The sequence below is a fragment of the Labrus mixtus genome, chromosome 20 (genome assembly GCF_963584025.1).
Source record: "Labrus mixtus chromosome 20, fLabMix1.1, whole genome shotgun sequence".
Taxonomy (NCBI): domain Eukaryota; kingdom Metazoa; phylum Chordata; class Actinopteri; order Labriformes; family Labridae; genus Labrus; species Labrus mixtus.
Genome location: NC_083631.1, coordinates 2,726,312 through 2,753,461, shown reverse-complemented (window position 1 = coordinate 2,753,461; position 27,150 = coordinate 2,726,312). Strand labels below are relative to the sequence as shown.

At 39.2% G+C, this 27,150-nt stretch overlaps 2 protein-coding genes across 3 annotated transcripts; both read left to right on the top strand.

Annotated features, from left to right (window-relative positions):
- Positions 1 to 758: 758 nt before the first annotated feature.
- Positions 759 to 5,165, top strand: asf1ba (anti-silencing function 1Ba histone chaperone). The gene is made up of 4 exons (XM_061026448.1): positions 759 to 1,145; positions 1,770 to 1,885; positions 3,504 to 3,680; positions 4,700 to 5,165. The coding sequence occupies exons 1-4, from the start codon at positions 911 to 913 to the stop codon at positions 4,889 to 4,891; spliced, it is 720 nt and encodes a 239-aa protein (XP_060882431.1). The 5' UTR covers positions 759 to 910; the 3' UTR covers positions 4,892 to 5,165.
- Positions 5,166 to 6,092: 927 nt separating this feature from the next.
- prkacaa (protein kinase, cAMP-dependent, catalytic, alpha, genome duplicate a) lies at positions 6,093 to 26,345 on the top strand. 2 transcript variants are annotated; one of them, XM_061026447.1, is made up of 10 exons: positions 6,093 to 6,879; positions 18,015 to 18,076; positions 18,492 to 18,620; positions 19,167 to 19,265; positions 19,355 to 19,437; positions 19,527 to 19,653; positions 19,753 to 19,848; positions 19,961 to 20,083; positions 21,504 to 21,668; positions 23,184 to 26,345. In XM_061026447.1, exons 1-10 carry the CDS (start codon positions 6,834 to 6,836, stop codon positions 23,307 to 23,309), a joined length of 1,056 nt encoding a protein of 351 aa, XP_060882430.1. In that variant the 5' UTR covers positions 6,093 to 6,833; the 3' UTR covers positions 23,310 to 26,345. The 2 variants fall into 2 exon arrangements, with proteins under 2 accessions (XP_060882430.1, XP_060882429.1); XM_061026446.1 differs by lacking the exon at positions 6,093 to 6,879 and adding an exon at positions 13,479 to 13,885.
- Positions 26,346 to 27,150: the final 805 nt, after the last annotated feature.

Sequence of the window (27,150 nt, the reverse complement as noted above, 5' to 3'; positions counted from 1 at the left end):
CAATAAATATGTTTTTTCTCTCTTAGTGTTTCAGTAATCAAATAGTCAGTAATCATTCATGAAGGTTAAGGTATTCTATTTGTGTATTGATTTGCATACATGCTTTTTAATATAAATCCTGTAGGCTTAATACAACTGATGATGAAATGTTATGACATAAAATTAGAAGACAGATTTACAGTCAATTCCACAAATTGCCATATTTAACAATCATCATTCTGATCCCTTGTAAACATGGTTGTCCCCAAAATTGTAATTTAATAAGAAAAACGTATAAAAGTAATTTGACCCATGGCCTATGACTGCATATTAGGGCATCATCACATTTACAATGACAGTCAGATAGGGTTGTAATATATGGCATTGTTGTGATGGCATTTGGCTGAAGGCTTATCGTAAAATGTGCATGTTTTGTCCGTTTCCTTATGGAGAGATGATGTACAATTTATATTTCATTGTTTCCCCAGGTTTATGTTAAGCAGTTGGCATTAAAACAACATTAAAATACGACCTTGAAGTTGATCACCAAAAGGCTCTTCCCGCGTTGTTAAATGGTCTCCAATTTGATTTAAAACTTTGGGCAGTCTAGTCAGTCTAATTTATTTTTTGTTCATTCAAGTATTATTCATGCAGCTTTTTGTATGTACGTGCTTTAATAATTTATCCACTAGGGGGCGACAACAGCACTTTGCTTTTTCCTAGATGAAGGTTCTTGATAACAGTCAAAGCCAAAGCACCCAGCACCATAGACTGTACTGCTCGCTTGCCGTACGCGCGGTGGCGTCTGGGTAGGACAGTGAAGCGGCGGGAGAGCGGTGCATACATCTTATAATTTAATAAATGCCATTATTGCGGATTTTTTTTAAGCGAGTACTGTGCATGCAGTCTCAAAATTAAGGCGCACTTTTGAATGATATTAGGGCACTCGGCAGATGAAAGTGTTCACCCTGTTACACTTTGTGTCTCTGCTGTTTTTAAGGTTTTCCCGGGAAACTGGTTTGAACGTTTGTTTTCGGCTAACCTCTTTCTAGCAACAATGGCGAAGGTTCAGGTTTTAAATGTGGCTGTTCTAGATAACCCGAGTCCCTTTGGAAACCCTTTCCAGTTTGAAATAACCTTTGAGTGTATGGAGGACCTGCCAGAAGGTAAGTACACTCTCACGAAAAGCCGTGATTTGTGTGTATTAGCATTGTGCCTGTTCGGTGCACCACAGTCCGCTAACTGCTAACGGTTTGCTAGCATCACATTAGCTAACTTTAGTTTACAGAATAAAAGTCGTCCAATGTTTAAACGTTACGACAAAGTAAAGCGAATATTTACTAAATTACTCATCTTGAATGTAGTTAATAAAAGTAAGACTCGTGCAACTGATTACCCTTTGCAGACTAATCTTATTTAAAGTAATAACATGACGAGCTGTCAACGCTAAACTGGATTATCCTAATGGTTCTTACTCCTCATGTTAGCCTATATAAGTGTTTCATCATGAAAGTCAAATGTCTCTAAGAATCATGATAGTTATGAATATACTGTAGTTTATTTAAACAGCACCTACCATCTGTAAAATTAAAGAAATTCCTTAATGCTAGAAATGTAACTGAATTTGGACATATCTGTATCATATCAAGCTTTTATTACAAGTGAAAAATATGATTAACATGTCATAAACAATATATTTTTATATCTGTTCATCAATTGGTTGAAATTCAAAGCACAATATCCACAGCTTTTCATTTGATCTTTCATTTCTTTCTTCATTTTATTTATAGATCTTGAATGGAAGATCATCTATGTCGGCTCAGCAGAGAGTGAAGAGTATGACCAAGTCCTTGACTCAGTCTTGGTTGGTCCAGTACCTGCTGGGAGACATATGTTTGTGTTTCAGGTGAGATCTCTAAGGGAAAAGTAACTAGAACAATTCTTTGAGTCGCTTAAACCATACATTTAGTTCATAAAAAAACCAAAACGTTCTTTTGTTATTGATCACTTTTGAAAAGTGCTCTTATTTGGATAATCTTCTTTCTATACATGGAGCCGTTTGACAGAAACTTTTACACCTTTTAAACAACCTTTTGAGCTCATTGTAAATATATTACTATCAGTATATTTGACAAGAAGTTATGGAAACATTTTGAACCAGTGTGAAAATTGAGTTGACCTTCAGCAGATATGTTATCCTTCAATAATATAATGTTCTGGCTTACACATGTCCCAGTAGATGTTTTCATGAAATGTCAACGAAGACACGCACATTCCTCTGTAGATACTCGATCCAACAACACTGATAGGTAATAAGAAACAAACAAGATCCGCACACCAAGGAGCTCCTGTTTAAAAGAAATATTGACAAGAGACGTTTTTGAGCCAACATGCTCTTCCTCAGACTTGAAAGTGTCTTTTGTGAGTTGCCTTCTTAAATATACACGTGACCCAACACAGCTGAAGTTCATCATTTTCTAATCTGGTACTAAAAAATATATAAAACATTATTTAAGTACCATACTGTCATAAAGCTAATAAAATATAGAAATATCCTCTAAAGGACACATATATCCATAATACACGCAGTTTGCTTATAGACACAGAGAACAATAAATAGCAATATGCATACAGATATATACCTGACAAAACTGTGATAACTACAAAAACATATACCAAGATATATTGGAATATTATGCCAAATACAGCTGTTCTCATCACACAGATATCACTCGTGTAAGTGATGTTACGATTTCGACAGATGGAATGCGACAATCATTAATTTATTATGTTTGCTTTTTGCATTATGGATGACTGACTCCAGCAGCCTCTTCCTGTTTATCAGAATCAGTAGTACATTTACACATACAAGGAATTTGACTTGGTGTTTTGGTGCAAAACAGTTAACGAAGGAGATAAAGCAAAAATAGCAAGAACTTAAATGAAATAGAATATAAGAAGCGATTACGAGGATCAGCATAAGTCTGTTGAGGCTTTACTGGATCCAAAATGGCCTGTTTAACCATAATGGTGCAGGATCAGTCAGACAGTGAGTTGGTCAATGTTATCATGTTTTTAAGAATTGATTTGCCTCACAGATCTTCAGGATTTCAAAAAAAGATGAGTAAAAAATGCTTGTTTGTGACTAATAGAAACAAGTTTCATGCACTTGTTATACAAATCGCCAATTGTTTAATTAACATAAAACATTTCTAACTTAATCTTTATTTGCATTAATTTATGTCACTGTACTTAATTTTCTTACTGTGTTATTTATAACTATTGACTAATATCAAAGCTACTAATCAAATCATGATATAGCCAATTATACCTGTTGAATTCATCTTGTTATGGTCTGGTTATATATAAATGATCAAACTGGTTTTGATTTTACAAGCATGCATTTCATACTGACCAATGTCATTCCCTACCTGATGCCATTAATCCATTTTGACAAGTAAAGAGTTAAACTGCCTCGTGAATGTATCAAAAAGATGCTTCATACGTACTGTTTCTTTTAACAGGCTGATGCCCCGAACACTGGATTGATACCTGAAAGTGATGCTGTTGGTGTAACCGTGGTGCTTATTACCTGCACATACCGTGGCCAGGAGTTCATTCGTATTGGTTACTATGTAAACAATGAATACACCGAACCAGAGCTTCGTGAAAATCCACCCATCAAGCCAGACTACACACAGGTCAGACTTAAGAAACATAGAAAGATAACTGACTTTATTGATCACAAACTGGAGAATGTTGTATGTCTCTATTTAAAGTGGATATCTTGATATTCTGTGTTTTGTTGTTTACATGACTGCTTTTCACGGGTTTGACATGTTACTCTGGGAAACAACAATACAGGAACTAGAACATCAATGTTTTTTTTTTTTTTTACTTTTTGGGAATTCTGCTCTGAAATGTTAACCAAGCGCACCCTGGTAGCCCTTCAGGTCACGTGTGTGCCCTCCTGCAGTACTTACTTCAGTGGATGTGGGTTCAAGTCCAAGCCTTGGCTCTTTGCTGCATATCAAACTCTGTCTTCCCTGCATTTCCTCAATCTCTACAGCTATCATTAAAGGCCGAAATGAAAAGGAAAAAAATCATGCAAACATAAATCATCTCATATTAAAAAAATGAAAGAAGAACACCTTTCCACAACTATAGCCTTTTGAGGAACACATTTATTTAATAAACCATGCAAAAGCCAGAACAGAGATATTCATCAAGCAGTATTTTACACAGATACAGTTTAGAATTGAAGCTTTTATATTAGTGGAGCCTGCACCTCAGAACAGAAACTGCTAAAAACAGTCCTTAGAAAATGGCTTAGTTTGGCTTGGTTATGTAAATAGTGTACATGTTCTGTTATAGAGGCAACTTCAGTCAGAAGCCCAAGTAAGGGTTGCATTAAAGATAAAGCACATTTGAAGTCGTTACATTTTAAGCAGGCCGGCTTTAGGAAAAAAACTTATAGATGCACATTTGGAGTAAGCAGTGTTTATTATATTTTTGTTAACATTATTATTCATTGATGGTTGAATACAATGTTATACCTTTGTACCATTCTTATCTACAGGATTCAAGTTGTCTTAGCCTGACTATAGATACCTGATAATGTTAATGATAAGGGCAGTGCACACATACATAGTCCTTAAAAAAAACCATTCACTTGTCCAAAGTTCTGAACTGTTCTATTTTTTTCAACTTTCTTTTTCAGCTCCAGAGAAATATTCTGGCATCAAACCCCCGTGTTACTAGATTCCATATAAACTGGGAAGGCTGTGCAGAGAGAATGGAAGACTCTGAAAATGTCGATCCCAGTTCAAACTCCATGCTCCCTCCATCCTGTCTCCCAGGCAAGGCCCCACCCATGGGGCTACTACCAGATAACTCTATGGACTGCTTATAGAGAAGAACCCCACCCTAAAGGTGATAACTCAAAGCACCAGACATTACTTTTGATTGATGCCTGTGGACATTCTAGTGTGGACGTACAGACAGACATCTTTGCCTTACAGCTGCCTTTGTTTATTGGAAGCTTGTCAAAAACAACCCTCGGGCTTCAGATGAGAGTTTGCTCCAAGGAAGATTATGAACATCTCACTGGTATCAGACGTGGAGTTCCCAGCCATAATGTTAAATGCCATATTGAGGTAGTTTAACTATTTAAAAAGGAAACCTGTGTGTGGGACAGCTTCATAGAAACATAACAAATTGCTGATGTGTGATTCACCTCTCTTCCATTTGTTGGAGCAGAACACACCTATTTAAGAAGATTTCAACAATGAAGCAAAAGGCAAATCAACATCAATTCGTTGCTGTACAGGAGTTTAATAATCCACCATTATGTGTTCTAATTCTTTTTGCACTTAAACCTCCTCCACAAAGATTTTAGAGCTTTGTTGGGCTTTGTATGGGCTATATTATTTCACCTTGTTTCTTTTACTTGTTTTTTTTTTGTTTTTTTTCTCCATTTTGTGTTCTAATAAAAAAAACATTGTTATATCAGTGTATGGATCTGTCTATATCTATATGATTTAGAACTGTTACTTTTCATTACTTGGCTAAGTTTCTTTAATTTCCTCATCTTAGACTACAGACTAGAATATTGAACTTTTGAATACTTTGAATGTGCCTTAATGTAAATTTTAGTACCCATTAAATATTTGTTATTTTAAAATGAAACACAACATAGATCAATCTTTAACGCAGATATAAATGTGAGTATCCTAATATATTTTCCCAATTTACTAAAAATAGCCTGTGTTAACGTCACGACCAATCACACGTCGGTATACATAGTGGCTAGGGTACTGGACTGTATTTGAAATTATTGCTCTATATATCGGTTGGTGTTTTCAAGATGCCCTTGTGTTTGCCTTGTGGCCTAAATGAAATGTAATCAAATGAATGCAAACTAATAATGATTGAAAGAACAAAAGAAGAAAACACTGACAGTTTGGGGCGTATTTGATTCTAGCCGTCCAAGGGCCGGAACGAAACCATTTGACTGACGAATCGTATCAATGCAATTATTGGATGTACTGACGCCTATCCAATCATCGCGGGAGTGTCTGTGTATGTAGCCAATCAGACGCAGTCAGAGGCGGGACCCATTCGATGGATGACTGGAGTTTCCCTTGCGGTCTGAAGATTAATGGAAGGGGTCTGTTGATCTTAGGAATCGGCTATCAGATGGTCGGTCCCAGGAATCCACTGCGCTTGACGCCTGATTTTTAAGCGAATGGCGAGAGAGCAAGTTGAATAACCAGACAGCGGCAAGGACGATAACCTAGAAAGCACTTTTGTTATCCAGGTCTCACTTGAAAAGGCCTGCCTACACGGAGACATAGCACCTGGTTTGCTCAGGCCAGGATACGACTTCGAGGGACGCTAAAAGCTAATGGTAGCTTGCTCGTTTAATTGACGGAAAACATCTCTGAACGATCTGTTTAATGTTCCGGATTGGATTTTGGATTTACCAAGTCGTCTCTGGAATTAAGGCAAACTCGAGTGACATCTTTATTTGCCGATGCTCGCTTAAAAATTGACGAGCTAACGCTTCAAAGCTAACATCTTCTGACCATCCCTGCTAGATTTAGCTAGCGTGCTAGCCTAGCTAAGCTGCATACTTGGAGATATCCTCTCGCTTGGTTTTAGTCGGGTTTGAGGACACTCCAAGGAAATATAGAGGAGTATTTATATTTATTAGTCGATAATGATAGCTGTTAGCTAGTGGGCAGCTGTCAGCTTCATTGAGCCCAGCGGTGTGTTAGCGGTGTAGCATCACTCAACGACTTGTGAAGGAAGACTTATCCCGAGCCCAGGGACTCAACCATCAGCCTGCCACCATGGGCAACACGCCCACCGCAAAGAAGGGCAATGAGATGGAAAGCGGTGAGTACCCTTTATCCCCTATTTGCTGCAGCTAGCTTTATCATCCCGCCTGTCCTTGGATCCTTTATTCTTTTGTTTATTTTTTTGGCAGCGAGATTAAAAGAATAACTTAACACCTTTGAAAGGCATCAAGGCCCAGAGAACCTCCACACTTCTACCATGTTTAATGTTATTCTAATATGAAGTGCAGCATATGCCAAACTTATTGCAACTTTGGATGGAACTACAAGAAAGTTATTGTTAAAATGTACATGTAAAGTTCAGCCAGTCTGTTAGACTGTTACACCCACTGCTGTGGATGTTATCCCTTTTTTCTCCGCTGATTATGTGGAAAAGCTCGTGATTAAAAGCCCCCGGTTATATTCTGAGGTACAAGTTAGGAAGACAACAAGTAACCTTATACAACAGTCATAGGGTTCTTCTTAGGGTCACGTGTTCACATGTTTTTCCCTTCCTCCAATACTGTAATAATAATAGGCTACAATAACATTGCAAAACTAAGATGAGAAGTTTTTCTTTTGCACTTTCTTGCAAAGTGTGTCCAGACAACGTACTTCTCTGTGCATAGAAAACAGGCAGAGAAAACAATGGGTATCAAAGTATAAGGTTGTCTCACAGATTGTGTTTGACAGTGAATGAGTTGAAGGGAGATGGCTGTTATCAGAGGAGGAAAAGCCACCAGGATGGGGTCATATGATGCATGAGAGTGATCCTCTCCAGGCAGAAACTTGGGAGTTGAGGAGTCTCTTGAACACCATGTGATGAGTAGCAGTCAGAACAAGGGCACTTGTATGTGTCACTAAGTGTGTATGTGTGTGCATGTTGCAGAGAGGAAGAGGTGTTCTAATCTCCCAAAATGTTTTTTAGTCTCAAAAGTTTTTATTGTATCGCCAGAAGATTGGGTTTGGATTTTATAGCTAAAAAGTTAAATAAAAAGGGTACAGTTAACAACAATAACTTAACAAAACATTTCAGTTATCCACAGTTATGAAATGTTTAGTAGGCCTACATCCTATTTCCTTATAATAAAAAAATACTTCCTAACTTAGCCCAGATGTTGGGGTTTTGTTTTCCTTCCCAGGCCTTCACTGAGGCTGATCTCTGGCCTTAAAGAGGGCCTTGGCAGACACTCTTTATGTTTTAATCCATGAGTCTATAAATAACCCTTGGGAGTGCAAAGTCTGAACAGGTATCTGCAAAATGAGTGTCAGCTCCTTGTTGCTGGTAGAGAGTATGTGTGAAGAATTGCACTCTAGTCCCTCTGTAACATTAGACCAGCACTGGTAACCCTTGTAACAAGACCCATGACTTTGAGGTGTTATATCTCAGAACCTCACCACTCAATAAGTATTGTAAATTAAGGGATTGGTAGGTAAAATGCAGGGACAGAGGAGGCCCTACTGGTGGGAGAATTTTTTCACATGCCATGCTTCACGTCCTTATCAGCTTGATCACTGAGGGTCCACCCTGATCCCCAGAGACAGGTGCAGATCAGGGGCTCAGAGCCCACACGCTGGAGTGTTATTTTCCACAGACCAGCTAGAGCTTTAGGACAACATTGAAGTCTGTTTTGATTTCTGCGGGAAAAGGAAAGAGATTGTTGAGATCTTGTTCGAGTACAGAGTGTCTGTTTCCCCTGAACTTTCCAGGCTGGAGAATACAAACAGGGTCGCTTAACTGTTATACAAAGTCGATTTCTGGCCCAAAGGAGGAAGCAGGGCGGACAGACAGACACTGTGAACTGCAGCGGGAAGTTATGGTGCACGGAAGGTCCAGCCCAGGCTCCGCACAGTTGGTCATTGCATCTACTGCTCTTTAAATGAAACATTGAAAGCCAGGATAGCCTCAAGTTTTTGCCCTTAATTAATTGCGGTCATCAGAATTTGTGGATATCATTTTTGTTATAAAGGCCTGGAATCTACTGCAGTTTGAAGACTCAGTGCCGGCTATCAGCTGGCTGCTCCTGTCTCGTATAATGTCAGTTATCCACAGACTTGCAGGGAGGCTGTTTCAACGAGCTGGGCCCTGCCTAGGGGACACAGGCAGTGAAGAAGGCCGACATGACCCACCACAGGAGGAGCTAGAGGCTTGCTGCCGGAGTGAGTTTTCACTTCAAGCTGGAGCATATCTCAGGGATGAAGCCAAGTCCAGGTTATGTCACCTTAGCTTAGCTAGTAACTGGCTGAGCTCAAACTCTTGTGCTTACAGATAGTGAGTCTGTTTTTTATAGTGTTTTTTTTTTTTTTACTTAAATTGATATCCATACCAAGTGAGTTGAGTGCCTATTGGTTTTAGCGGAAGGACCTTTTAAATTTGCATTTGTTGTACTGGTATATATGGCTAACAGCCAGAATGTGTGTCAGCATATGTCCTTATACAAGTCTACACAGAGCAGCCTGTTGTTTCTCTCTGTTCTCATGCCTACTGTTAAGCTAGTTTAAAAGGAGGCATATCTCAGTTACTGTAGACGTGTCTGTAAGTGAGAGATTACTCTCAGACTTGTACTGTTGAGAAGTGTATAGTAAACCTGCCCAAACACAGACACTTTGTTTTGTTAGAAAGTTCCTTGTTCCTTCTCACTGGGAGGCATTTAGTAAGTTTAGGTGATTGCCTGAATGTTTGATAATTTGTGTTTCCCTGCACTTTAAAACCTCTGAAACATCATAAAGAGCACGCTTACAGCCAGTTATGACATAACTAAAGGATTGTTTTTATATGGGACATATAATGAGGTGGCACCCTGTCAAAGTGCAACTCCCTTTTTCTATAAATATCTCTGTGGTTCATGTTCATGTCCTGCCTCTGCTCTGCCTGCAGCTGGTTTGTGTAACAGGGGCAGGTTTGTGTTTGGATCGTCATCACTTCCTGTCTACAGTTAGAGAGGCTTTGTTAAAAGCCTGCACTGATTACCAAGGGACCTTACTGTTGAAATGCCAATCATTAATCTTAGATAAGCTTACATACTAAACTGACAAGTTTGCAAGCTGACCAACTGCCACTGAACGATCCTAAAGGCCCTGACACACCAAGATCTTGGCCAAAAAGTTAGAACACACCGCAAAGACTACAGCCGACAGCCAACCACCACTTACGTTCTGCGCATGCATGAGAGGAAATAACTCTCCATGCCAACAGGCGGCAGTAGTCTGTTGTTATGATACGAGAAGACCAATCTCACAACGCTGTGGCGCACCACTCGTCTTATAGGTAGCCTACTAACAGAGAATAATGTCTGATAAAAAGTTTAAAATGACACTGTTACTGGCGTTGTCAGCCCATGGTATTAGTAGAAAAAGACAAGGAGACGCGGAGGCGACAGATATGGAGAAGCCACACTAATGGGTGAAAGCATGGATACTACAGCGGCATACTCAACGGGCTTTTGTGTCGAGAGCTGGAGATATTTGACACCTCCGAACAGCCAATCAGAGAGATTCCTCTCACTGATCTCCAGCGGCGATTCAACATGTCGAATCGGCCAAAAAAAGGCAGATGGGCATCAACGTAGCCGGACACACTGCACTAGGGCGAAGACCGCTCACTGACGGTCCAGCTAGGACAAAACGCTGAAGATTTCCTAGGTGTGTCAGAATATTTTTTATTTTATTAAATGCAAATATGCTTTTTTAATTACTGTAAGTTGCACAAATAATTTTGAACCATTTGCATTGTTAAAAATTACTGCAATTGTACAGTAGTCCATACATGTTTGTCTTCAGTTAAGTTCGATTAGACTGAAAAACCACCAGATCAGATTGTGACGTTCATGCAGCCTTTTAAAGGGTTTTACTTTTATCACAGTGCCAGTCAGTCTGTGGGCTTGACTCCCATTGTGTAGAAATAAAAAGACTGACATGAGAGGAATAGACTGAGAATTTTTTATTTTGTGGACATAACATGCAGTTAAAAAGTTAAATCACAATTTGTTGTATCACAATACTCAGCATAGAGCAAAAAATCTCAGTAATAGATCGTGACTTAAGTATCATGATAATATCGTGTGACCTCTGGTGATTCCCACCCCTAATATGTATCTGGCCATATTTTAGTTTCCAAGCATGGAAACCTTAAATCTTTTCATCAGTTTTTAACATGGATGTTAATTTGATTAACTGTTATCAACACCTTTAATTTACTTTCCAGTTGATTAAACATCTTGTCTTCATAATATAACTTTTCCACAAGTCTTTGATAACTGCATTTGAGGGATCAATGCAATAAATGTGCATATCTGTCTTTACAGATTTCATAGGTCTATGAAAGATAGCAGAAGATCCATCTATTGGATTTTTTTCTCTCCAGAAAATATTCATATCATTCCCAAAAATCCCATATCAATATTGTCAGCAGCAACAACTTGTTGGTCAATACATGAAATAGTTGGAACAATCAGGAGGGGGGTTCTGGAGGTCTCCCCTAGAACCTTTTTAGCACCAGAAGTGTCTACCCCTGCAGTCTTAATGCACAATTTCAGCATTTTCTGCACCACTTTAAAATTCTAATTTAGTATTATGTCCTCTATTGTTTCTTTAATTCTATTTAAGTGTTTAGCAGTTACATTTTTATACAGTGATGCATTCATTTGAAAACATGGACTTCAGGTACTTGTTTCTATTTTAGCCCTGCAGAATTCCTACAACTGTAGCTTCATACATATAGCTGTATTCATAGGGCTGTTGTCTTTTATGACATGACTGTATTTACTTTAGTTTATAGATCGTCAAAAATATAATCAAACATAATCCAGAATTTGATTATTGTGACACATAGTCAAAGTAAGTTTTACTAAAATATTGAATGATATCATAGAGGGGTTGGAAAGATGTTGATTGATAGACACAGTCATGGTTACTCACTCTCACCTGCCTGATGCATGATATAACTTCAAGCAGCATGCATGGAAGTCATTGCATGGAAAGAAACGATTGTACTGTTCAAATTTTTTTTTTTTCAAAACCGAGGTCTTGACCTCGCTGATATCATTGCGTCCCTCTGTTTCATAACGTTTCATTCACAATTCTGTTATCACAACAGGTGAACTGTGAGTGGAGAGGCTTGGTAGTAACTTGTAAAACCAAGAGAGAGCAGAAAAACACCAGCAGCAACAGTTAAAACAATGGGATTATATCTCCTATGACTGTTGGTCAGAGCTCTGTCTCTCCAAACCTTCGGCCATTGTTGTTCTTGCTGGTGTATCATGTGCAGATGTATGCAGAATAGTTAATAGCAAGTATATCTCCAGCCTAGAAGGAAAGTTATCTTGCCTATTGGTCATGTTTTCTTTTAACCAATCATAATCATGATAGCCTTTGACGGTGTGTAATATGTGTAAGGGGAGGCAAACCTTGCCTTTAAAACTGCAAATATCATCTAAAAAAACATTTTGATTTGCTTTGATTCACAATCCACATCTTTGTCAAAACTTGCCATTGCAAGGTGCTACTCAGAGGTTTCCATTTCATATTCTGTGATTTCAAAACTTTAGTCTGAAATAGGGTTTAACAGAGTCTGTATGCTGTGTTGGTGAGTCAATACACTGAAACGTATACCGGAAATAGAAAGGGAGAAAGCTAAGATGTCATTTTGAAACAGCACATCTCTAATAAAGTCAAAATTCAACAATCAAATGGTGAAACAGATGAATGCATGCACATTAACTCTCCTCCTCATGCATCAAGATAGAGGCGACACAAAAGTGTGCTATGACCATCAACACACTTCTGCTCCTGGATTGGTCCGTAATCAAACTAACCAATCAATTCTTACCGTAGGTTGTAAAGTAACTTCCAATTGATGGTTTTGTTTGCAACTTCATGCTCACCAGTCAGAAAAAATCCACTGCCAGTAGTGAGCTGTTGACTACCATTCATTTCCCTATTCTCACCTTTGCAAATAAAAAATACCTTCCAGTTTACATGCAGCTCTTTTTGCTCCTTGACTCATTTCCTACCCACCACATGGGGATGCCTGCTATCTGAACAAGGCCTTGTGTAGACTGGGACCTGATTTGTCGCGCTTCACAGCTAAATGTCGGCCAGCGTGCCCTAGTATAACCCCTCTGTTTTTGCGTCAGAGTGGGCCAGTGAGGCCCAGGGGAGAGATGTATGATTGATTTTAGGAGGATCGATTCAGCACTGGCACTACATAGACTCTGGCAGAGGGAAATAGTTTTTCTGTGGTTGGCGCACTCCTGCCTCGCTTGTGTCTTCTGAGAAATGAAAACATTTTGAGTGTTTAAGAAAACACCAGGATCAATTCTGAAATTTTTTTGTGTTTAACACAGATGTGACATGTGATTGGTTTAGCTGATTAGGGAACGTTTTATTTGCGTCTGGCTCATCTCAAGGGTGCTCACTTAGGCCTAGTTTTCCATACAACTTCCTCTTTGGGTTGGATAAATATACCAGCCAGTGTTTTATGCCCCTCCCCCTGGTGATCATGCCCCTGTTTTGATCAATATATAGCCTCTATGTGCATGTGTGTGTGTGTGTGTGTGTGTGTGTGTTTGTGTGTGTGTGTGTGTGTTTGACATGGGAGGGAGCAGCAGAGAGTACTTTGTGCGCAGAATAAATATTGATACAAACCAAAGCAAGGGTCCAATTGATCTGTGAGTGTAACTGGAACATTGCAGCTCTCCATGCTAAATTGTGTGACCACACACTGGATGTGGATGCTACCGTCTTTGTGCCCTGCAAAATTAGCAGTGAAGGCTGGAAAGATTGAAGACAGACGCCTTGTTGGCAAGGATAGTTGTCTTCTCTCTGTGGATGAGTGGGGCTCCTGATCCGACCAGAGTGCTCTCAGAGGGGGAGGAAAGGTCATGACTCAGTGACTGCGAGGAAGAGGCCAAGGAAGAAGAACAGGGGAGACTTTGCAGGGCTAATGTGTGACAGGAAGAGCTCCAGAAAGCATGCAGGGAAGAGGGAGTCATCCTCGCGCTCAAGTGAATCAGGGTCGCGCCCTGCAGATGGTGCTGTACCAGAGGTACCCATAGTCATCCCAGATGGTAAGAAATGTGGGGTCATAGAGCTGTTGATATTTAGCTGATCACTTCACCTGCAATTATCTAGGCTGTCTTGGCAGCCAAACCTCACAAATCTATCGGCAAAGGAAAAATTTGCTCTTGATATAACCAATAAGCTACTGCTAAAGCAAGGCCCACATATTTCTATTATGCTCCACCAAGTTATGAAAGGACTCGTTCCATTTGTGGCTCTTGGTGCTTGGTAGTGGGAGTTGAGCAACATACACTGGAAATGTTTTCCCCCCGTTGACCAGTCTGATTCCGTTGCATTTTGTGGGAGCAGCAGTGCTCTTCACATGTTTATGCGAACTTTGGTCTTTGCCGTTTAGTGCTTAGTTTCTCTCATCCTACTGTTGGAGCTGCTGGTCTCTAGAGAATTAGCAGGAAATCACGTTAGCAGGATCAGGATTTAGCTTTTGTGTAGTTTTCTTGTGTTTGTGTTTGAGAAATGCGGAAAAGATTTCATGTGATTTTTCTTTTGGTAAAGTGGTTTGTTTATAACAGTTGTCATAATATTTATCTTAGTTCATTGGTTTAGTACATCATTGTACAAAAGATCATTAACTTACTACGTGCTGTCGGTATCGACAGCTGACCGGCTTTAGTGAAACTTAGCTGTAGGCATTAATCACCCAGATAGATATTCCACATTATCCTGAAAAGCTGATTTTTCAGTTGTTAACCAATCAGTATCAGTCTTTTTGGGGGGAATTAGTGTGATCCCTAAATCAGTCCTGTTTGTATTTTTTTAAATATTTTGTCCATGATTAGTAGAAGCATGAAGTGTCACTTGCTTGATATTTACTGTAGTAACAAAATACTCAAATGTGTTCTACTGGCCCTTTTTTGTTTAAAAAAAAAGAAAAAAAAAAGAATATGTATATTAACAACATTGACTGACATGACACCCCCCCCCCAGGCAAATAGTTTTAAAAGCTGTGCTCCCTCATCTGCTAGGACAGCTAATGTCCTAAAGAACGAGTACAGAGACAGTGAGAAGGAATGAGGAAGGACTGGTTATCAACATGTTCCCACAGAGCACTCTAATTAGCCCCATAAAGGTGAGGGCAAGTATGATGAACCACCACGTATGACACAATGTGTGCCAAGCTGTCAGATCCTGTCCACAGGCATGCCAGTTTGTCTTCTAGCATGTTTGTGTATAAGTCATAAACTGTGTGCTCCTTTGACCATGCTGTAGGTTTGCTGTAAATGTAATGCAGCCCTGTGTCAAACTCCCAGGAAAGATCAAACTATCGTTCAACAGAAATATTTGTATTTCTTATATCACAAGTATACAATTCCCTGATAAAGGTCTAGATCCCTCTACTACTTACATAAGACTTAAGAAGAGAGAGAAGGCAGTGTCAAAGTCAATGACTAAATTAGGGAAAAAATTGCTTTAAAGATCATTTTTTTAAAATTGAAAACCAATTTTGAATATCTCTGAAATAGGTCACTCAGTGTGCTCCGCTGACTTTGGCTATAATGCACTTGCATGGGGTTGTGTTGAGCTGTATGGCCACTGTGTTGGAACAGCCAAAATAAAGTCCTTTCACATGTTTTCCATGGCCTCTACTCCTGAGTTTTTCCAGCAGGATTTCAGTTTTTTTGTACAGCGCTTCACTGTCTCTCTATGTGTCAGCTGATATCGGGGTTTTAAATTGACCTATAACAGATCAATCATTCTTCCTGTATGTTTTTTAATATGCAACCATTGAAAGCTCCTTTTTTTTTTTTTACATTACATAATGCAGAAAACAATGGTTGGGGTAATTTAGAAATATTTTCAACACACAGTCAGCCAGCAGACTGTACTGCAACTCCATAGTTTACATTACACTCTCAGCAGTGACTGTAGCACATGAAGAAGAGCATCCCAGCTGAGCTCAGTGATCCACATTAGAATATGTTGACAAAGTATAACAGTGTTACATTTTCTTAGATGAAGTAATAATTTGTTTAAGAAATCACCCTTCTGTATATGTTTGAATAGTTATGTACAAATCAGTTCAGAGTTCAGATAGTAAAGGTCTATTTAAAAGAAAAAAAAGTCACTTTATTAGATGCCATATACTCTGCCATATATAAGTTCATTTTTTTTTTTTTTTTTTTTTTTCCATTTATTTTGACTAAAGCGCCCACTGAAGGAATGTCTTCCAGTATTTATAACCTGCTGGTTGTTTGGCTCAGTATTATTGCTTGTAACTTTATTTAAAGGCTTTTTGATCCAGTAGATGTCGCTCTTGAGCACCAGCACTAAACCAAAACAAACTGCTGTTTGTTGACACCTCTGCTATTCTAAAGCCTTCGCTCTCCTCCAGCAACACACCTCCAACCACTCTCCACTCGTGTTCGCACGAAGGAGTTATTTAAAACAATTAGAACACACCATAATTAAGCACCAATAAGGGCAAGCGGCAGACGAAACTGTCCGTAGCTCTTGCTACAATTGCCTGTGGCCTGCATTGTTGTGTTAGCAGGCGAATGTTAGCACACTTTGGTTAGCTCGTAGCTTCACATTGCAGATAAATTGACAAAAAATGATCTAAAGACACGAGTGTGACATCCAAATAAGTAGTGAGTATGTTTTTTTCTTGTCTCTAGTTCTTCACTAAAACAGCTTTATATGCAAAGTTGTCCCGTCGATGTAAACACGGCTCCGACAACAGTCCAGCTGGCGGGACTCACACGTCTCACGCATTGTAGAGAGTCAGGACTCAGAGAGACATTTACAGAGGATATACCTGATTTCTGCTTTATTTCACATTACTTTGACCCGTTAAGAACAACACCAAAAGGTGATTGATAGGTGTCGGGGCCAGCCCTTTTGGAGCATGTGGTCTTCAAAACATGTGCCTGGTTTGGAGCAGGTTGATTGGCTGCAGGAATCGCTGCTCACAGTCTTGTTTGGTGTTCCTCTGCAATACACCTGCGGAGTGTGAACTCATTTAGATATGTTTTGTAGAAAAGCAAAAGAAAGACAGTCTCACACAAGCTTCTCTGGTACTGCTAAAGAAAAAAAAAAACCACAACATGGTGCTACCATAAAGAATTATACTGCTGATGATAAGATGAAGTCCACTTTGGCTCGCTGAACAGAGCTTTTAGTGTAATGGTTGAAAATACCTTTTCTGGTTGAAGTATTCCATTCAACTTTTTCAGTTGGTAAAGGTCCCTCTTCTGCCTTCTGAAGAGTCTGAGATTATACAAGAGGCGTCTCTTTGCCACTCTCTTAAAGACATGTGACCTCGGACTCATCCGGGCTAACTGTTGGTGTATACTCAATGTCTCTCATCTTCAGCATGGGAACCCTGTAGCTTCTTCAAACTGTTATTGGCCTCACAATCGTCTCAATCATAAGTATGAACTCATGTATGTCATGAGCAGAGCTTGCACTAGAAACCTTCACAGCTGTGTTGAAAATCCTCTTTAAATGATGGATCTTGCTGTACTTGCCTCACAAGTTATTCTACTTTTCCAGTGACTGACTACTAAATAATTAGTAATTAATTTGTTTTGGACTTTCTTTTGTCAGCACTAAGTGTCACACCGTGGCTTCATCAGGCGATATCTCCTCCTCTTTATCATTTTTCATCTCAAAGCGATGACCTGTGAGGAAATCATCTGATGTTAAGTGACAGAAGAAATATTCAACTAAATAATACTTGTTTATAAGGAGGTCATATTGCTAGGTAGTTTAATAGGACTAACATTTAATCCATTCATGTTTGTTTGTTTCTACTCAATGGGGAACACTGCTGCATTAAAACATTTAGCTGTATTTAGATCGATCAGAGGAGCTTTATCCAAATTTACAAATTCTTCCAGATGTGACTTGTAATGTATCTCCCCATTGAAGAAAAAGAAGAATACACACTGAAGTCAGGTGACGACTTTTGCAGTATGAATATTCTTGTACACATGGGCACAAATCATGCATCACAATGTGGATTGAGTCTCTCGTCTTCACGTTTGATTGAGAATCTTGTGCTCTTCTCTGGGTCTTGATGTTATGATGGTAACCTGTTTTACAAAGTAATTCAAATCTGGACTTGTTTATAAAACAGTTAAACTCTCTATTCATTGAGCATCTTGTTTCTTATTACAGTGAAGGAGTTTCTTGCAAAAGCCAAAGAAGATTTCCTGAAGAAATGGGAGAATCCAGCACAGGTGAGAGTGAAACACAATCACTTCTTCATTACTGTTTTCAATGTTTTATGATTCCATTAGTTTACGTGATTAAAGCCATGTATTTGTGTTTCATATGCTTGTTCACTCCAACAGGCAGACTGATAGAAAAAGTCTCATCATATAATATTTAATTTAGAGGGGCAGGGCACCCTCTGCTGGGCCATTGTGATACACATATACAGTATGTTTGTTTACTGTAGATTTCTCTGTGTAGAAACGTGTTATGTAGACTCAAATAAATGTCATAAAAATATCTAACTTTAATTTAAAAAAGTTTTATAAATACTTGACATGAAAGTTTTTTTTTGTCAGGCTGGTATTAAGCAGTGGCCGAGCACTAAAGTAGTGCTGTACGGCTGTTCTGTGCTTACTGACTCACCATTCTCCCCCACAGCAAACTGCAGCGTTGGATCACTTTGAGCGTCTGAAGACCTTAGGCACCGGTTCGTTTGGTCGAGTCATGCTGGTTAAACACAAAGAATCGGGCCAGCATTTTGCCATGAAAATACTTGACAAGCAGAAGGTATAGTACTGCGAGACCGGATATCCACAGAGACACTTGTTACATTTATCAGGGGAGTGCTTGACTTTGGTGCTGATGATCAAGTCTCCTATGTTGAAGTTGTATGATTAAGAATGCCAAGCCTTGGACTTAATCTTCATTAGTATTTCTATGAGTAACTTAAACTTCAAAACCGAACAGGCAAGATCATAAATGTATATATTCTGGTTTTAGGAGATCCGTACAAAGGAGAAAGAGATTTTTTTTTTTTAGACTGCATATTTGTTGAACCTCCTGATCATAAAATTTGATAAGTCCTCCCCAGTCACTGTTATCTCTGATCAATGACATATGTGACTATGACAGAATCCACTAAGTTGAGCAGAACAAGTGCATCTTCTGTTACTGAATCAATCTTAAAGAGGCACAAAGATCATCTTGTTGTAGGAGTTCAAACACCCTACACTGCCCTGCTCTCCTACATATTGATTGACGAAATCAACTAGTTAAACTTTTTTTTGTCCGAATATAGAATGTTTGACAAACTGTTTTAATGCACAACCTCAGGTGGTGAAGCTGAAGCAGATAGAACACACACTGAATGAGAAACGTATCCTGCAAGCCGTCAGCTTTCCCTTCCTGGTGCGACTGGAGCACTCTTTTAAGGTATGCATTAAGAAAGTCAGCGGTTCATCTCTGAAACGTTTCTACCTTGTTTTTGCTCGTTAAGTAAATCTTTTCTCTCCCTTCTTCAGGACAACAGTAATCTTTATATGATAATGGAGTATGTGCCCGGGGGCGAAATGTTTTCACACTTAAGGAGAATCGGCAGATTCAGGCAAGTTGTCTTGAAGGTAACTCCTAAATATTTCCATGCATCCCTGCGGTTGACTGTAAACATAATGTTATGCCTCATATGTTTTGCAGTGAACCACACGCTCGCTTCTACGCAGCCCAGATTGTACTGACATTTGAATACCTTCACTCTCTGGATCTCATCTACCGGGATCTTAAACCAGAGAACCTGCTCATTGACCAGCAAGGTTACATTCAGGTAAGGATGTAGTGCTCGCTTCCTGTAGCCGTCGACGATCTTTTTGTTTTAATTGGTCACTGTGAGTCAGTGCTCAGAGCTGTACACTTTGTCCGACAGGTAACAGATTTTGGATTTGCGAAACGGGTGAAGGGCCGAACCTGGACGCTGTGCGGGACCCCTGAGTACCTGGCACCAGAGATCATCCTCAGTAAGGTAGGCAGTCTCAGGGAATCGATTAAATGACTTTGGTAAAAACCTTTATGTTTAGGTAAGCCTTTATGTTTGAAGACACAGCTGACAACCCTCGATTGTCTGTTTGTTCCAGGGTTACAATAAAGCAGTGGACTGGTGGGCTCTGGGAGTTCTGATCTATGAGATGGCTGCTGGTTACCCCCCCTTCTTTGCAGACCAGCCTATTCAGATTTATGAGAAGATTGTATCAGGAAAGGTGAGCTGAGACAAAACTACCTTTTTATAATGCTGTATGTATTTAGTTTGGCTGTCCGAGCTCAGCACAGTGCTCAGCTCTACACTGCTCTGATCAGAGGTGAGCGTTTACAAACTTTACAGTACAGCAAATGTCTTTAAAAGTCCCTCACTGGCACCTGTGCTGCTTTCAGGTGTCAGGAGTTTACCAGTGAATGGTGTTGTCACAGTACATTCCCAAAGTGTAAAATCTAGTTATGTGTAACAGTCAAACAAGTGATTTTGCTCTCTCTAGTGTGCTCATATGTGGATTCTCCATAAGAGATTTTATTAATAATGAATTAATACCAATTACTAACCCCTTTAACCTTATAATATGTCAGTGTATGGAGAGGTGACTGGTTCTAATTTTGCCCTTGACCCTTAAGCATCATCATTATAGGGAGACTGCGCCTTAGCTACAGTCATTTCCTTATTTAGCGTGACATGACACAGAGCTGAACGTACTTTTCTTTTTAAGCTAAAAAGGGTTATTTTAATGTTGCTCTTTTTTTTATAGGTTTCATTAGATTTCCACTAAGGATTCACAACTTTAAGATATCGCTCTTTTTCAGATTAATGTGTTTTGAATGTTAGTTTAAGGTCCAATCAAATTTCAGGATTTCTTTCTATCAGAGTCCATTAGTTTCAAGCGAAGTCAAACCTGAGCCACTGGTTGATCATCTGGTCAGCTTTAGCGATGCAGGAAAATATTTACCCGAGTCTCTGGCAGGTTGATAGCGTTGAGGATCATTGAATTAACACAAAGCACATAAACATACAGAACACACATGCACACAATAGTGAAACTATTACATAACCACTAATCAAGTCACTTAAGAATTTGAATCAGAGTTTTTTTTATTCCCAAATGACTGCTGGTCCAGGGTAACAGCTTGAAGTAGAGAATAACCCCTGTATAAAGTCACAGATTTAGAGGTCATTCATAAAGTACATTCCAGCAGGCCATTCATCATTTTTTAACGGTAGATATCCGGCCGACAGCTTTCCTAGATTCAGTTTGTGATCATTAGTGTTGGAACTAAACAAGTGTCCTCAGTGACTTTGAACATTGCATCATTTTAACATCAGGCCTAGCTTTACCATCTGCCAAATGGCCATAATCTTTGGCATTCATGCACAGCCGTTTATCAGCTTTGGTGGGAAAAGCAAAAACGACTAAATTACCTTACTGATCACAGCGGTTAAAGTATTGGAACAGTGCAAACAAGCAGATGTGTCACATCCAAAATCAACAGTAGTGAACACAGTGTTGACCGTACCACTTCTAAATCACTGATAGGACTGCACTGATGTATAGCTATAGACCAGAGTCTTTCAATTTGTTTAAAAACCTTGACACAGGGTTCAGAAACACACCTATGATTTTTTATTGTTTGCAGGTTCGCTTTCCCTCCCACTTCAGCTCAGACCTGAAAGATCTGTTGAGAAATTTGCTGCAGGTGGACCTGACCAAGCGCTTTGGCAACCTCAGGAATGGAGTAAATGATATCAAGGGCCACAAGTGGTTTGCCACCACTGACTGGATTGCCATCTACCAGAGGAAGGTGAGAGACCTGACTTTATACAGTACCAATATATACACAAGAAAACAACTTTTTTGAATCAGAAGGGGAAATGAAAGATAATACTGATAAAGGTAAATTGACTTAATGTGATGCTAATTGGTAGCAATTCTCTTCAGTATATATTCTTATTTTAGGGGAATTTCACACCTACTGTGCTTCAGCTGCACAGATGATATTCTGTAGGAGGCCAGCAGCAACTTCTGGTCTTGAAATATGAAGCCGCTGCAGAAGTGCAAAATCCTGCAGTTGGTTGAGTGTCTGCTTGAGGCTGGCTGCAGAAGCACCAGAAGTCACATGGCTGTTCAAAAAGCTTGCTTTTACAGCAGAAATGTACATGTTTACAGCCTGGTTCAGAAAATGTAATAGGTCTGATTAGCTCATGTCTTGATCGTCACAAGCTGTTCGGGGGTGCATTTTTTGATAACTCATCGTTTTGTTTTTTTAAATGAATTATAAGAGTTATTTACATAAAGGCGTGTAGCTTACCTGATGACAGGTGGGCGCAGTTTGAACAGTTTGTCAAGAAGCTTAAAACCCTCCTCAGCTCCAACTCTTAGCCTGTCGTTAGGTTGACTGAAAGTTAGGTCGAGACAACATTTCCAACATGGCGATCACCATCAGTTGGACTCCAAAGCCTCCTGCAGTTACATATGGGGTGACTTCACTCAGGATTCGTCCATTTAATATTTACAGTCTATAGTCGGAGGCCAATAAAAGAGCTTCTGAACACACACAAAACATGTGTTTCCCTCCTTTTACTTTACATAGAATCTGTTGGATTTTGCAGGATTACAGCACAACAGCATAAATCTGAAGTGCACTATAGTAGAAATTAGTACTACTTTATTTGATGTTACAATATGAATAGAGATACAACACCTTATTTTAGTCCACATGAACTGAGGTTTCTATATGAAGCCTTCTGCTAACATTAAGCTTCTTAAAGTGAACATATTAAAAGAGGAACATGAGATGACCGCATCCTATCCATGGTCTCATCAGGGAAAAATGCTGCATAGAGAGGGAAATGTAACTATTAGGAACACATACAGACATAAAATAACATGCCATGAGTAAAATACCAATTTAGTTCTTATTTTACGAGTTTATTCAAACAAAACACTGTCTCTGCTTTCACATTAATACAATTAAGTTCAGATTTTTTTATTTTTTCATGCAGTTGTTAAAAGTCATTCTGGGAAATCTGGAAAATTGTGTAATTCCATCAGTTGGCTTGAGGGAAAGTAAATGCCAGCACATGATCACAAATTAGGGCCAGCAATGTGAGCTGATTAATAATCTAACGTGTATGGAATATATCTTCGTTTCTTACTCCTCTTTTAGCCACATCCGAACTAGTTTGAAGTCACCGTGTTCACATTTGAATGAATATAAATGTTTTCATGTGGAGCTTATTCCACAGCTCCATTGGTGCTCTCTATTACAGTAGAACTAACTGCATCCTTCAGCTGATATGATTGTCCTGTGTTCCAGGTGGAAGCTCCCTTTATTCCTAAGTGCAAAGGCCCCGGTGACACAAGCAACTTCGACGACTACGAGGAAGAGGAAATCAGAGTCTCCTTCACAGAGAAGTGTGCAAAGGAGTTTGCAGAGTTCTAGATTCCAACCATGAGTAGCGAAGAGACGGAGAGAGACAGGTATTTAGAAAGTCAAAAGGGGGTCAAAAGGAAGGAAGCGCTAGGGTGGACTGCTAACTTGCTTATTTGTAATGACGACAACAATGTAAAATCCCCCAAAAGGAAAGGTAGGCAAAGTGCAGAAAGATCCAACAGAACCAGCAGTGTTGCCTTTTCTGATTGTTTCTCAACTGTTACCTTTTCATTTTATTTACCCCCTCTTGTGTTTGTGGCAGGGGCTCGAGGAGAACAGGCAAAGGTCGTGGCTGTCCAGCTATACTTGTATCTTTTCTGATTGTGTAATGATGACATGTTTTCAGTCTTCGCAGGTTGAGGCATTGATTTTTTTGTTAAGGTACTGAATCTGCTAGGCTCCTTCTTTTTTTTTCTTTTTTTAAACGGACCATCTCTACAAGCTTCTCAAAGAGTGATCGTTGTAACCTGTCATCCTGGTTCCCCCTCTCCATCTCTCTATCCTGAATCTGTCCAAGCAATACCAAGTCCAACAGATGTGCCTATCATAATGCCAACTGGTTGGAAAACTGTGTCGAAAGCATTGGCGCAGAGCTTTGGCCGTTGTGGCATCTGCCCTTGTGCCCATTTGGTTTAAAGCTTGAACACACTCTGCGCCTGCCTTTTGTCTGCTCAATGTGGCATGATTGTTGGGTAGATGACGCACTCACTGCTTGCAGTGGAAAGCAGTGGCGACCTCTTTGATCAGAGTGAATATAATTTATCACAGTACACTTCGTCTCGGCCTTACTCCATGTGAGGACCTGTGAGAAACTGTCAGCCTGAGGTCTGCATTGAAGTCTGTCTCTCTCTTAGCTGAATTTATTAGAGCATTTTAAGAATCCTATCGGTGATCATTTTGTCCTTTTTTATGTCGATCTCTGTGCTTGTGTGTTACTTAGTGCTCAAAGGTGGGTTTAAACAGCTGTGATTCAGCAGCAACTAACATTGTGGTCGCACTCCTGTCTATTGTTTATTTAAATCATAGTGCATTTAAAATAGATTTCTCTATCTTTACTTATATGTGTATCTTTGTATATAAATAGATATATAAATAATGATAGAGAATATGAATTATCTGTCTTTTTCTCTTTTTTCAACTGTGTCTCATAGCTGTGAAACTGAATTTAAGATTTCATAAATAAATAAAGAATTATGATATCTGCCAAAATTTGCAAACCGAGAGCATTGCAACGTTTTCTGTATGTATCTATGATGGTGGTGGATTTTAATACGCAAAAAAAGTAGCAAAAACAACGTCTCGACAAAATGTGCATGTTATTTTTGTACAATATCACTTCTAAAGAACGGTGGCAGAGCATTATGCAGAATTCGTGCTGAGGTACATGACATCATGGATCAAATGCTTAACTGTCGAGGTGGACTCTGGGCTGCTCTGTTTTTGAAGATGGAACAAGACCCAGTGAGACATGTCCGAGCGTTCTTCTGGGCTGTGGTCAATATTCAGTAGTAACTACGGTAACAGTTTGCTGATAATACTTACTGAACGTGTGCTTCTCACATTAATAATTTCAAATTATTTTTTACCCCTCCTTATCTCTTGTATATACTGTCATGTAACACCTTCCGATAAATTTGCAGTCCAACCAAATTTGAGAAGTGTTGAGATTGAGGGTTTTCATCTCAGTTTTTACAGCTTTGTAACAAATTAAAGAAAAGGAAGCTATCCTAAAGCTGCCCCCCCCCCCCCCTCCCTCCCCCTCCCTTTGCCAAGTTTATTTCTGTGGATGCAAGACAATCGCAGACCAAATCTTATTGCTGGTTTGTTGACTGAACACATTATTTTGGTTTGTTGAAGGATGTTCACCCCCTCCCACCCTCTTCCTCCATAAGCCCCTATAGGTGCTAGTATTTCTCCATCTCACTGAAAAGCTTCTGTGAATTGTTCAATGTGCATCAATCTATTTGTCATAGTCTTGTAACATGACATTTTTGAGAATGTTTTTTGACTCCAAGTGGTTTTTAGTAGGCTTGAGTCATCATTTTTGCCGTCTCTTAATGTAACTGAGATCAAATGCAGGATCACTTTTGAATGTCTTGAATTGTCTGATGGAAATGTTTCAAAGCTGTTTGGAAAAACATGAAGTGTGTTTTGTATATTACATGTGTCTCCGGTGAGCCTGTTTTTTTTCTTGCATGTGGTAAAGCAACCCCAAGAGCAAGACATCTCCCGGGAGCTGAGACATGTTTGAGAATGCGTTGTTTCCACAGCAGACAGTCTCATCTCCGTGTAACCTTTTTGTTTTTGTTAGAGCATCACACTGAACATTGCAGTGGATCAACAAGCAACTTCTCAAGCCTTTTGCAAATAGTGAAGCACATGTCCACACCCCTTCAGATCTCTTAGATTGTTGATTCATGCTAATTATTTGAAACTGTTAAGACACAATGTAATGCTTTCAAAAGAGCACATGTAATTTATGTTCTGACACATGACTATGAGTCCTACATAAAGTTGGTGGTATAGAAGGCAACACCACTTGATCCACTTCAGACACTGAAGCCATCAAAAAGATTGCTTTTGTTCACATTTGTTTCCCCTTACAAAACTTAATTTTTTTTTGTCCTGAAATTTCTCCTATCAGCTTAACGGTATCAACTGCTTTGTGCTAATATTGAGTTTTTCTCCTGGGTTTGCCTTCTACTTTCATCGAGTTTCAGCACACTCATTCAAACGTAACACTTTTTACATCTGAGATGTTTTGCGTTCATATTTTCTAATTGTATTTTCAAAAAAAAAAGAAGCAAAAAAGCAAAAACAGAACGTTAATCTTTTTTCCTCATGACCTGGGTACAGTGATTGTGTAGTCTATTGTACCTTTTGGGAAACAATACTGTATATCCTTGCCTTTGACAGTCTTAACTATCTTACCCTCTGGAGAACTTGACAGATACCCTTAGAACACAATGAGTATGTTAAAAAAAATATACAAAGTAATATTTTGCAAAATGTATCATTCCAATAAACTTTTACTTGTTAAGACTATCATGTTTGTGTTGTATCTAAGCTGTCTCTTCACTCTGCAGAATGTCACATCATTTCTCAACCATGACATGTCTCAATCTGAATATGAAGTTACAGTCTACTCTAACGTCTGAGTCAGAGGAATATTACTGTTAGATTTTCAGTTATTGTAAACGCTTTAAAAGGCTGTCGGGTGCAATTAAATAATGCAGTGTTGTGTCGTACTGTCATGGTACAGGATCAATTACCAGCCAGCTTACAGCACACCTCTCAAGATGTATTCTCATATCATTGCATCCGTCTGCATCACTAACAGGTGTAGGACCGATAGAGAGCATTTCTAGATGTTTGCCAAGAAATTAAGGTAAAGGACCTGATGACGAATGAATCCTTTTCAACAATTCATGGATAGATATTTGGACATTAAAAAGACACATTGAAATGGCTAAAAATTAAATGAGAGAGGGGCGCAGGTGGCCTAGTGGTTAGTTTACATGCCTTGTACAGAGGATGTTGTCCTCGGAGCAGGCAGCCCGGGTTTAAATCTGACCTGTGGCTCCTCTACTGCATCTCATTCCCAACTTTCTCTCTCTGTCCCTGATTTCAAACTATGAACTGTCCTATTTCAATAAAGACATAAAAATACACCTTAAAAATAAGAAAATAATAATAAATAGGCCTTTATCAAGAGAATAAATATGTTACACGTCAATTTAAAATACATGAAAAAAAAATCATTGCGATTTTGTAAAAGCAGACTTGTAATGTTCTTTGAAAGTAGCGTTTATATTGATGTAAATTGAATCAAATGTACTACCCCTTTAGT

What these genes read in the sequence shown, in the direction of transcription:
- asf1ba (XM_061026448.1), top strand. Translation starts at nt 911, where the DNA reads ATGATATTAGGGCACTCGGCAGATGAAAGTGTTCACCCTGTTACACTT. An exon ending in TATGGAGGACCTGCCAGAAG is followed by an intron (nt 1,146 to 1,769) that starts GTAAGTACACTC and finishes TTTTATTTATAG; the next exon opens with ATCTTGAATGGAAGATCATC. An exon ending in TCAAGCCAGACTACACACAG is followed by an intron (nt 3,681 to 4,699) that starts GTCAGACTTAAG and finishes TTTCTTTTTCAG; the next exon opens with CTCCAGAGAAATATTCTGGC.
- prkacaa (XM_061026446.1), top strand. Translation starts at nt 13,762, where the DNA reads ATGTGTGACAGGAAGAGCTCCAGAAAGCATGCAGGGAAGAGGGAGTCA. An exon ending in AATGGGAGAATCCAGCACAG is followed by an intron (nt 18,077 to 18,491) that starts GTGAGAGTGAAA and finishes TCTCCCCCACAG; the next exon opens with CAAACTGCAGCGTTGGATCA. An exon ending in TTGCCATCTACCAGAGGAAG is followed by an intron (nt 21,669 to 23,183) that starts GTGAGAGACCTG and finishes CCTGTGTTCCAG; the next exon opens with GTGGAAGCTCCCTTTATTCC.